Source organism: Gavialis gangeticus, unplaced genomic scaffold, assembly GCF_001723915.1.
Source record: "Gavialis gangeticus isolate Ggan-Ray unplaced genomic scaffold, GavGan_comp1, whole genome shotgun sequence".
Taxonomy (NCBI): domain Eukaryota; kingdom Metazoa; phylum Chordata; order Crocodylia; family Gavialidae; genus Gavialis; species Gavialis gangeticus.
In genome coordinates, this window is record NW_017729024.1 from 88,992,422 (window position 1) to 89,003,560 (window position 11,139).

The window sequence follows — 11,139 nt, forward strand, 5'->3', positions numbered from 1 at the left end:
ACAGGGTCCCAGCCAGCAGGGGCTCTATGGAGCCGGGCCAGCTCCCACCTCTCCCTGCTGGTGCAGCCCAGCCTGGCTCCACAGACCCCTGCCAGCCTGCGCCCTGCTCTGGGCCTCACCAATCCTGGCCCTGGGACATTGGTCCCAAGATGGTGACCCCAGGGGGCGGGGCACCTGTCAAGGGGTGGGGCTACCCATGCGGCCCTCAACAGCTTGCCAAAACTGGGTAAGCGGCCCTCTGCCGGAAATAATTGGCCACCCCTAAATTATACACTCATAAGTATGTATGTGTGTGTGCGTCTGTATTTTAGGGGTAAGCCTCAATCTGGCCAATGTACAACTTTAACTCATCTGGTTCACAAATACACTGTAAGAGTATGTACCCCCCTGAAAAAATCCGAGGCCCACTGCTCCTCCCATGCTAGACAACCTTAGGGTTGCCCAAAGGTTATAGAAATGGAAGATGAGCTAGAAAGCAAAGGAATGAGAATGATTGCTTACTGCTGATGCTGGAGGCCACGGGCAGCCTGAAAACTGTCCCGAGAATGAAAGAGCAAGCATATTCTATACATTCCCTGTGGATTAGGAGGCTAGCACCTAAGCAATGCAGAAAGGGATGAGTATGTTTGCAGGGAGTGGAAACATGGAAAGAGATGTAGAAAATGCACAAAGGGTGTGATGAGGAAGACAGGTGCACCAATGTATGGTGAGAGATGGCTTCAAGAAAAATTGACTTGGTGGGAAGGAAACCATCCAGGTAAGAAAAAATGAATTATGGAGTTACCAGAAGTCCCTGAAAACACAAAACTAAAATGAGAACAAAAGAAAGAAATGGAAAAGGCAGGAAACATATGTACAATTACTATACATGGAAGTTTTTATAACACTAGCCTTTTATTATATTGCCTTCAGAAAAAGGAAGGTTGTTAGGAAAGGATAGAGATCTGCTGATCTCCTAAGTGGAAAAGTAAGAAATCAGGTGCACTGACTGGGATGCATGCCAGGCAATTTTGAACTTTCCAGGGCCAGTACTATTACTGTAAAGTGCTTTAGAAACAATTTTTAATTACAATAACAAGTGCTCAGCACCTTTCAAGAGTATCAGCACTCATGAAAGAACCGTATTCTTCTGTGAACTGTCATGGATTATTTAATTTGCCAGTTATGACCATGTGTTACATTGAAAAGGTGGTGCCACCACAGCTCTCCACTGCATCCTGTAAGATGCAAGCATTTTCAAACACTGCCATTTTGAAATCCATTTCTTTCCAGCCCATAACAACATTTCCAACACTAGTGATTCAAATGGTCAAAAGAGAAAATAAGAGAAAGTTATATATATTTTCTAAAAATGGGAAACATGAACCAGCAAATACCTGAGAGAGAATCAGTTGTCCATGAAACTTCTGGACAAATGTTCTTAAAAATGTAAAATACGTAGCCTCTCCTATTTTTCTTGCTAAAGATCGCAGAAGAAAATAGCCCTGAAAGAAATCATGCCGAAGACAACAATTAAACTGTTATTTAATGAAGTGTTTCTAACACTGATGGCAGCTTTGACTAGAAGTCAGTTTAGCACTCTCACCTTCAAATAATGAACCTGCATGAAGATTTTTTCTGCTTTAAGGCCATGTTTGATAATAGATGCTCCAGACTCACTCGTTTCTCCCGTGTTCTCTTTTTTGGGCCTAAAAAAAAAAGTTGGATAAGTGAATAAATAACTGCTTCATCGCAAACTTTCAAAACATGACAGTAACTTTGGTATCTTCAGGCACTCCTCCATAGTGCATTAATCTGTGCTACTTTGTCTGAGTTGGCAGTTAAATGTAATTATTACAAAAAGAAGAAGTAAAAAGTAATCTGCATCATTTTAATGCAATTTTGTGTGTGGCTGCACAAACAGCTGAGACTACACAGAAAGTCAGTGCTAAGTTGGTGTAACAGTACTCACTCTTCCCTCCCAGACATGACATCATGCTGCTAGGCATTCCATTAAGACATACTACATAGGACAGCAGTGTCACTTCACGAATAAAGGGAGGAAAACAGGAGATATTTGAGAAGTGGGGAAAAGGGAAAAAAGAATACTGAACTCATTACACCCAGCTACATAGTTTCACTTCTCACACCTGAGCACTGGCTTAACAGCTCACAAGACAACACCTGCAAGAATGAATAACCTCTTTCATCTACATGTAACAGACTTCAGACAGTATAAACTTTAATTTTGTCTTTTCTTTGATTTGTCATTGTGTGTGCATGTTTAAAGACAAGCAACCAAAATTTTGAACGAGAGAGCCTGCCACACACAGCCTTGGGGTTTCTCATCTAGACAGACAGCAATACCCAGAACAAATTTAAATTTTAGAACTGGATCTTCAACTTCTGAAGCTCAACAGGCAAGTCAGAAATCTACATGTGTTATAAATACTTAAGAGCCCTATAAGTTTAACCATAAAGGGAAAATTAAGAAGAAATTATTAAAAAAATGGTTTCCCTCCTCTGCAAATGGTGTGTCCTATATCAGACACACAGAACTGAAGAGCCCACTAATTCTCACTCCTCTCAGAATCTCTTTCCAGATGGTATCTAGCTAAGTCACCAGGTGGCTGAAAAGTACAGGACTCCCTTAGGAGTCTACCTACATACCTGTGAAATAAAACTCTTAGATTCTAAATGTGTATTTACTACTTCTGAAAAGTGCCAAACTAGCAGTTCTGGAGAGTACTTTTTCCCCCTGCTACAGTACAGCAACAGCAGAGGCAGCAGCAATATTAGCTGCTTCATATCTTACTATCCACAGGTCTCTAAAGGATCAACACTTGGGATCAAATGTCAATACCTGTCAATAAACCTAGGATTCTGTGTTACAGAAGACTTTTTCTCCCTTGCACTTATATAATAGTTTGTTATTGCAGGTTTGCCCAAGAGTGCTGAGTGTGTGTGTGTGTGTGTGTGTGTGTGTCTGTGTGTATCACATTCACATCATTAGAAAACAAACATGCAGTCTGAAATTAACTGTGAAAAAGGAAGTATATGCATTGTTTATTTTGTAATGTCCTTGATAGCATCCCTTCAGTGTGCTGTATTATGCTTTTAGAGTGAAAGTCCCACTTTAAACAATAAGCAAAGAAGAAGAGGGAAAGAAAAAATACATAACTTGGGATCCGTTTCTTCAAGACATTATCTGTAGTATGGATCTCACTGTAGGTGACTGGGGGTGTCTTGTACAGATATTTAGTTTCTCCTGGGAGAGTGGCTACTCTCCTAGAAGAAACCAAGGGTGTACAGATGTTCAAGTATTTTCAAGGAGAGTTTCTCCTCAGGGAGTGAAGGTCTGGACATGCTGTGGCTTCTCTCAGAAGAGAACATAGTCTTCCAGCATTCCCCCTCTCTCCCTGCCCCCAGAAAGGCAGTCTGTGGCTTACTGTACTCTATTGCTCCAGCAGAGAGAGGAACACACACACTTCACAATCTCTTGCATCATACTGCACAGAAACGCAGACTGACCATAGGTAGTCAGCGTCAGCCAAGCAGGCTTGCCCTATGCATTGCAGCCATCTGTCACCAGGCAAAATAAGGGAGCCTACAGATCGCAGTGAGATGTGTGCACAGGGTCCCCCCTGGCTGTATAGTGTCAGCACAGCAAGCTCTCCACTCTACAGGGCCTCAGCATTCAAATGTCTGTACATATGGTACTGTGTAAATTTCTCTACCAGAAGAACAAATCTGGAAAATTCTGCTAGATTAATTGAATGTGTACATACAGCCTGGGTGCCTGAGCTTTATGCCCACAAGATTGGGATCTTCTGAAGGGTTTTCAATAGGAAAACACATATGCATTCTATCTCCTCATGCTCCCGCACAAGGACATAAAGATCAGAGCAATCAAAACCATCCTTCAGTGCCATCATTTTTCAGCAGGCTGCATGTTGAAGACTCTAAAAAACTGGGATGAAGTGGAGGTTGTTATATAAACAGTAATAAAATATCCCAAAGAATCAGAAGTATTGCAGCTAAAAGACTATGAGATACCCCAAAAGATTCTTCTGAGTACAGCTCCTAAAATATCCAGAATACATAATTTCTTTTTACCCAGTGCCGCATGGTGTTCAGGAAGAAAACAGTAAGACAAGTACCTAACCGTACTCCAAGACAACTGTAGGGATGAATTTAGGGCAAGATCTCAAAACTGTCTCTGAAACATCATATAAGGAGGTTCAGATATAAGGACATGGAGTTAATTCACTGGACTGCCTATCTAAAGAAAAGCCAGCAGGAAAGACAATCTTGAAGATAGGATGGTACAGGAAGCATTCTAAAAGAAACTAAAAGAAAAGCACTATGACACTTGGAAGGGATACAACTGGCATCTCATTCAGAAGTAGGCTCTCCTGTCAGGGAGTAAATATGTAATAGTTCTTTGAGAAATTTCCATGCTGTCCGGTATAAGATTAACTATGATTATAAGACAAATGATTTCAGAGTTGGCAGTCAAAAACTGTGATGCCACAGCTACCATGCTCCCTCAGTAGAGCGCAGCTCTACAGTTATGCTGCAGCATAAAATAACCATGCAGACTGTGCAGTGCAGGCTGTTACTGTGTCATTATTTAGTACATTCACTTTTGGAAGTACTAAATGACAGTGCAGTAACAATGGCATAGTAGGGGCATGTGTAGATGCGCCTAAAATGTTTTAAATTAGGGGTGCACTTGGTAGCCATGTTGGTTTGATATAAGAAGACATAGGAAAAACTAGAACTCTTGGTTCCAAAATTATAATGTTTATTAGATCGACTGGGAAATGGCAAGAAAATTGTCCTTTTTTGGAAATTTGGAAAATTTCAGAAGATGCCGAATTTTAGCTGATTTTGGATTTTAAACTTCATTGCAGAAAAACAAGAAAGATTTTTGACCTCCCTGCCTGCCATCTGACACCTCCAGGGAAGGAATTCTACCTGATCTACACACGAAAGAGCTACTCAGCACAACTCACAAAGACTTTCTCATGTACCCAGAGGGACAGTCTTCCAGCTTCAGCTCTCTCTGTGCAAAAATGAAGTTTATTTCCTACCTATGGGGACTCTTCACCATCTTGTACCATCTATACTTTTCCCAGAGCCTGATGAAGGGACTTTGATCCCGAAAGCTTGCAAAAAAGGACAATTTTCTTGAGATTTCCCAGTTGGTCTAATAAAAGGTATCATTTGGGAACCAAGAGTTCTGTTTTTTTGTATGTTAAATTAGGGATGCACTGATAAAGATTTTCTTGACCAATACCTATTTTTACCTAACCGTATCAGCCGATGCCGATTTATTTGATAACCCATTTGCTCCAGTTAAAACAGTAGGGCAGGGAGCAGAACAGAGTCATTGGTGCTTTGACCAGGGTGCATGTGGGTGGAGGGGTGGCCCCCAGGCATGGCGGGGACATGTACCTCCCCAGATCTGTGCACAAAGCAAATGCAAGCTGCTCACAGTGGACTCAGGGCTCTCTGCTCTGCTGCCTTTCCCTTGGGAGCCCTGCGCTGACCACACACTCCCTGCCCCCCTGGCAACAGTCAGGGTGGAGAGTTGTGCCTTCCACTGCCAAGTGGGCAGGGGACACATAGCCAGTGCAGGGCTCCTCAGGCAAAGGCAGCAGAGTAGAGAGCCCCAATCATACAGAGAGCCCCAAGCATACAGCCTGTATCCGCCCTCACTCCACTCCACTCCACTCCACTTAAAAGGCTCGGGGATTTCTGCTCTGCTGCCTTTGTCCTGGGAGCCCTGTGCTGGCCACATGCCCCCTGCCTGCCTGGCAATGGGAGGCACAACTCAGTGCCCCCACTGGTGCTGGGTAGGCAGGAGGTGCAGATATGGCATGGGGCTCTCAGGGCAAATGCAGCAGACCAGAGAACCCCAAGCCCACAGGAAGCAGCTTGCATCTACCCCATGCACAAATCTGGGGGGGCACATGCCTCCCTCATGGGATACATGCACTGGCAAGGAGCTGCCACCCCCCACCCCATTCCCTCTGGACAAGCTGCCCATGGCTCCATCCCACTCCTCGCTCTGGTCCTGGGGTCCCATGCACTGCCCTGGTTAGGTCCCACTCCCTCCCTCACCACAGGGGTCTCAATCTGCCCACCACCACAGCCCTTCACTCCCCCATGCCCCTTCCCCTCTATAGATGTACCTGCAGGGAGCTGCTCTCTACACTGCCCAGCTGTGTTCATGGCCACATGCATGAATGCAGCCATGCACATAAACATGGAGCCCCCTGTGTCTCGCTCTCAAGCAGGACTCCTTGCAAGCTAGAATGCTGCTCACCTGCAAGGGGAAACCTGCCATTTTCTGAGGGAACTCAGACATCCAGGGGCTCTGGCCCCATGGGGGAGTGGGAACTCAGGTGTCCAGGGCCCTGGCCAGAAGGCATAATTATGGGTAAATATTATTGGCTACAACAGCCAAAAAAAGCCAATGGTTGATAAATGTATATTTCCCTTTTATTGGTGCCGATCCAACAGGCAACCAATATATTAGTGCCTTAATTATTATATACCTCTATTTTAAATCCAACATGCAGTCAAGATTCTTCAGTATTAGAGTCTCTAGATTTTATTGGGCAGTCTGGATCTGGATCTGTGATATCAGATCCAGGCACTCTGAAAACTGGCTGGGGGGTTGAATAGTTATCTACAAAACATATTAAATAGACTGATTCAGTAAAACTGAGTGTGGCTCTCCCTTGTCAGATCTCAGATATAAAAATGAAAAATCAGGGAAACTGTTGGAAAAAACACAAAGGGAGTCTTGATTCTATGCTAGAAAGCATCCATCTAGTAATATGCCCATGCTCACTCCATTGTAGAGAAAAAGTTCTGATTCTTTGTTCTGACTTGTCTTTGCTGGTAAACTGGCCCACCAATCATTACTTTCACGGTGACCACTCATGGTTGAGCAACTGTCCATTAAATAGTTGGCAATGCCAGGTTCATAATATTTTAGCTTTTTGGTAGAAGGATTATGAGTTCACATCTCCTTGTATGTTCCTGTAGTACATTGCCATTGCACTGAATGTCAAAACCTATTCTATGGAATTTCTTAGAATATGAAGGGGTGACACACAAGCAGGCCTGTAACTCAGAAGGCCATCATGTTTATAGGAAAATTCATGCCATCCACGTCCCTTCTATCTGGCAATGGTTCAGATGGGTTTTGACCTGAAAAAAGCCTAGTGAATTTTTTTCAGCAAATCACTTATTTGGTGAAAAATAGTTTCAGAACAGTCACAACATCATTCAAAATTCTGGGTCAAATTCAATTAATAGTTTTGGCAAAAATAAATAAATAAAAATTAAAGGATTTTGGAAATGCTGAAAATGCTTAGACATTTCTAGAGTGAAATATTTTAATTGCAGGCTAGATTCAGAAGTAATCTTAGGTGCCTATAACAAACCAAGGAAGAGAAGGTGTAGGTAGTGTTAGTGCTGCTGCCATGTCCCCCTCTACAGCCCAGTGATTAGAATGCTCCCCTGGAACACACTGTACATAAGAGGTCCAAATTCCCTCCTTGCTTGATTTGGAGCAGGGACCTGAACTTAGGTCTCCCATCTCTCAGAAGAGTGCCCTAACCATTAAGTAACAAGTGGTCTATCACTCCCATTGAATCTATTCAAGTTTGCATAAAGTACATATACACTGGAGAAGTTCTTGTCCTCACCCTAGTGAATACACTAACAGGTCCGCTCCCTCTTGGGCCCAATGAATATTTAAGCATTTATATATTGCTGTGTTAATATATAAATGGTGAACCCGATGGCGTTTAACACTGAAAAATGCAAGGTTCTCCACCTTGGGAGGAAAAACCTGCAGCATGCTTATAGGCTCGGCAGTACTACACTGGTTAGCACTACGGATGAAAGGGACTTGGGGGTCATGATTGACCACAAGATGAACATGAGCCTTCAATGTGATGCTGGGGCTAGCAAAGCAAGCAAAACACTGGCTTGCATCCATAGATGCTTCTCAAGCAAATCCGAGGACATCATTCTCCCGTTGTACTCGGCCTTGGTGAGGACACAGCTGGAGTACTGTGCCCAGTTTTGGGCTCCACAATTAAAAAAGGATGTGGAGAAGCTTGAGAGAGTGAAGAGGAGAGCCATGCACATGATCAGGGGTCAGGAAAACAGACCTTATGATGAGAGGCTGAGAGCCATGGCACTCATAGCCTGGAAAAATACAGGCTCAGGGGTGATCTGATGGCCACCTATAAGTTATTCAGGGGTGCTCACCAGGATCTGGGGGAATGTTTGTTCACCAAAGCGCCCCAAGGGATGACAAGGTCGAACAGTCACAAACTCCTCCATGACCGTTTCAGGCTGGACATAAGGAAGAACTTCTTTACTGTCCAAGCCCCCAAGGTTTGGAATAGACTACTGCCGGAGGTGGTTCAAGCACCTACTTTGAATGACTTCAAGAGACATTTGGATGTTTATCTTGCTGGGATCCTATGATCCCTGCTGACTTCCTGCCCCTGGGGCAGGGTGCTGGACTTGATGATCTTTCAAGGTCCCTTTTGGGCCTAGTGTCTATGAATCTATGAATGTCTAATAGGTAGAACTTCAAGAAGGTAGGATGGGGTAAGACAAAATAAAACACTGTCCCTGCAGGACCAACCACCAAAGGGAGAAGCACCCCGGGAGATGCCCTCCACAGCAGAATGGCAGAAGGTTCCCTCCAGAGCCAGGGCTGCTTGAGGCAGTGCACTACCAGTTCCCCCAGTCCAACTGGAGAACAGGTATGAGACCCTGACAACACTGGAGGAGGAGGAAGGAAAGGAGGAAACCTCTGGAGAGGAGGCCGCTCCACGCATTGAACAGACTGAAGGAGGCCAGTTGACCCAGAAGAAGAGACGCCGAGTGCTCATCATAGGTGACTCCATCCTGAGAGATACAAAGGGCCCCATCTGTCGCCAGGATCCCTTGACACGCGAGGTCTCCTGTCTGCCCACAGCGAGGATTCAGGATGTGATGGAGATGATCCCGGCCATTATCTGGCCCACTGATTACTACCCCACGGTACTAATTCATGTGGGCACTAATGATGCACCCAGGAGAAGCCCAGATCATCTGATGAAAGACTACCATGCTCTGGGGGGCAAGCTGAAGGGGACAGGGGCACAGGTGGTCTTCTCATCTGTCCTTCCAGTGAGCAGATGTGGACAACGCCATGAGACCTGCATCAGAGAGGTCAACTTGCGCCTTCGGGAAATGTCTTGAGGCAGGCTTTGGCCATTCTTGGACCATGACCCATACTTCAAGACGAGAGACATGCTCGGGTGGGATGGGCTTCACCTCTCCCCCAAAGGTAAGCATGTGTTCTCTTTCATGTTGGCTGATCTCCTTCGGCGGACTTTAAACTAGGCTCATTGAGGGAAGGGGAGGATGAGGTCAGAGGGAGCCTTGGAACACCAAACCAAGTGTCGCCCACAAGAACAGCCCAGCCAAGACTGACGACAAGCACAAGAAATACCCAGGTAAGAGACCCAGATAGTCCTGGGATTAGGGGGGAAGTAGTATAGGGAATAAGCAGGAGGAATTTGCCCTCCTGCTAGCTAACACAAACCCAGACATAGTGGGGCTCACATGGTGGGATCCAACGCATGACTGGGCGGTGAACGTCAGGGGTTATAGGCTGTATAGGAGGGATAGAACAGGGAGGAAAGGCGGGGGTGTGGCACTCTTTGTCAAAGAACAATTCACATCCTCAACGAGCAGCACTGGGTCAGAGGAGGGGCAGACTGAAGTGCTCTGGGTCAGAATACAAGGGGGTTGGGGGAAAGGGACTTAACGGTGGGGGTCTACTACAGACCACCCAACCAGGGAGAAGAGCTAGACTGGGAATTCTCAGGTCAGCTTGCGGTGGCAATTAAGTCAAAGGATGTGGTCATCATGGATGACCTAAACTATCCAGACATTTGCTGGGAAGAGCGGTCAGCCAGGACTGACTGCTCATGTAGGTTCCTATCCGTGTTACAGGACCTCCATCTAACCCAGGAGGTGCACAGTCCCACCAGGGGAAATGCCTTGTTAGACCTGGTCCTGGCCACAAGCGATGACCTGGTGAGGGGACTGTGGGTGCTCGATCGCCTGGGCGATAGCGATCATCGCCTATTGGAATTCACCATCCAGCACAGGGTGGCAAAGGTCTGCAGCAAGACAGCAGCCCTGAATTTCAGGAAGGTGGATTTCATTGAACTAAGGAGACTAGTCGGGAAGGCACTGAGGTCCCAGAGGGGTGGGGAGTTGGAAGTCCAAGAAGAGTAGTCATTCCTGAAGGAGACAATCCTCCAAGCCCAAAGGGTGGCAATCCCAACATGGATAAAAGGGGGCAAAAGTGCTCAAAAGCTCCCATGGCTCACCAAAAGCATCCAGGAACGTCTCAAAGCTAAGAAGGAGGCGTACGCCCAAAGAAAGGGAGGGGCCATCACCAGGCAGGACTATACCTACGTTGCTTGGGATTGTAGGAGGGCAGTCAGGAAGGCCAAGGTGGAGATGGAACTGGGACTAGCAACAAGGATCAAGGATAACAAGAAATCCTTTTTTAAATACATGGAGGATAAAAAGAAGGTTCCGGGTAATGTGGGGCCTCTGCAAGACACGCTTGGAAATCTAGTGGTCTCACCAGATGACAAAGCTAACCTATTTAACAATTTCTTTGTCTCCATTTTTCTGAGCAGGGACCAGGTCATCCCCCCGCACTAGGATCCTTGACGGACCCAGGGGAGATGCTGTCAGGCCCAGGGTCAGTGAGGACCTAGTCAGGGAACTTCTGGTGGGTCTAGACATGTTCAGATCAGCAGATCCTGATGATCTCCATCCCAGACTGCTAAGGGAATTAGCAGAGGTCACTGCAGGACCCCTCGCATGGCTTTACGAGCACTCGTGGTGCTCTGGCGAGGTGCCACAGGATTGGAAAAGGGCCAACGTGGTCCCCATTTTCAAAAAAGGAAGGAAGGAGGACCCAGGAAATTATAGGCCTGTTAGTCTTACCTCGGTCCTGAGGAAGCTCTTTGAGAAAATTATCCAGGTGCACATCTGCGAGGGGCAAGCAGGGGAGTGCATGCTTAGGGGCAACTAGCATGGGTTCATTAG

General features: G+C 45.8%; 1 protein-coding gene across 3 annotated transcripts in view; it reads right to left on the reverse strand.

Moving 5' to 3' along the window:
• CUNH9orf3 (chromosome unknown C9orf3 homolog) overlaps positions 1-11,139 on the reverse strand; it is a 402,054-nt gene that overhangs the window by 191,040 nt on the left and 199,875 nt on the right. For all 3 annotated transcript variants that reach the window (XM_019517353.1, XM_019517354.1, XM_019517355.1), the window contains exons 8-9: positions 1,586-1,688; positions 1,377-1,484 (exon numbers count right to left, since the gene is read on the reverse strand). In XM_019517353.1, the coding sequence (XP_019372898.1) occupies positions 1,377-1,484; positions 1,586-1,688 (211 nt within the window). The remainder of the gene's footprint in view (positions 1-1,376; positions 1,485-1,585; positions 1,689-11,139) is intronic.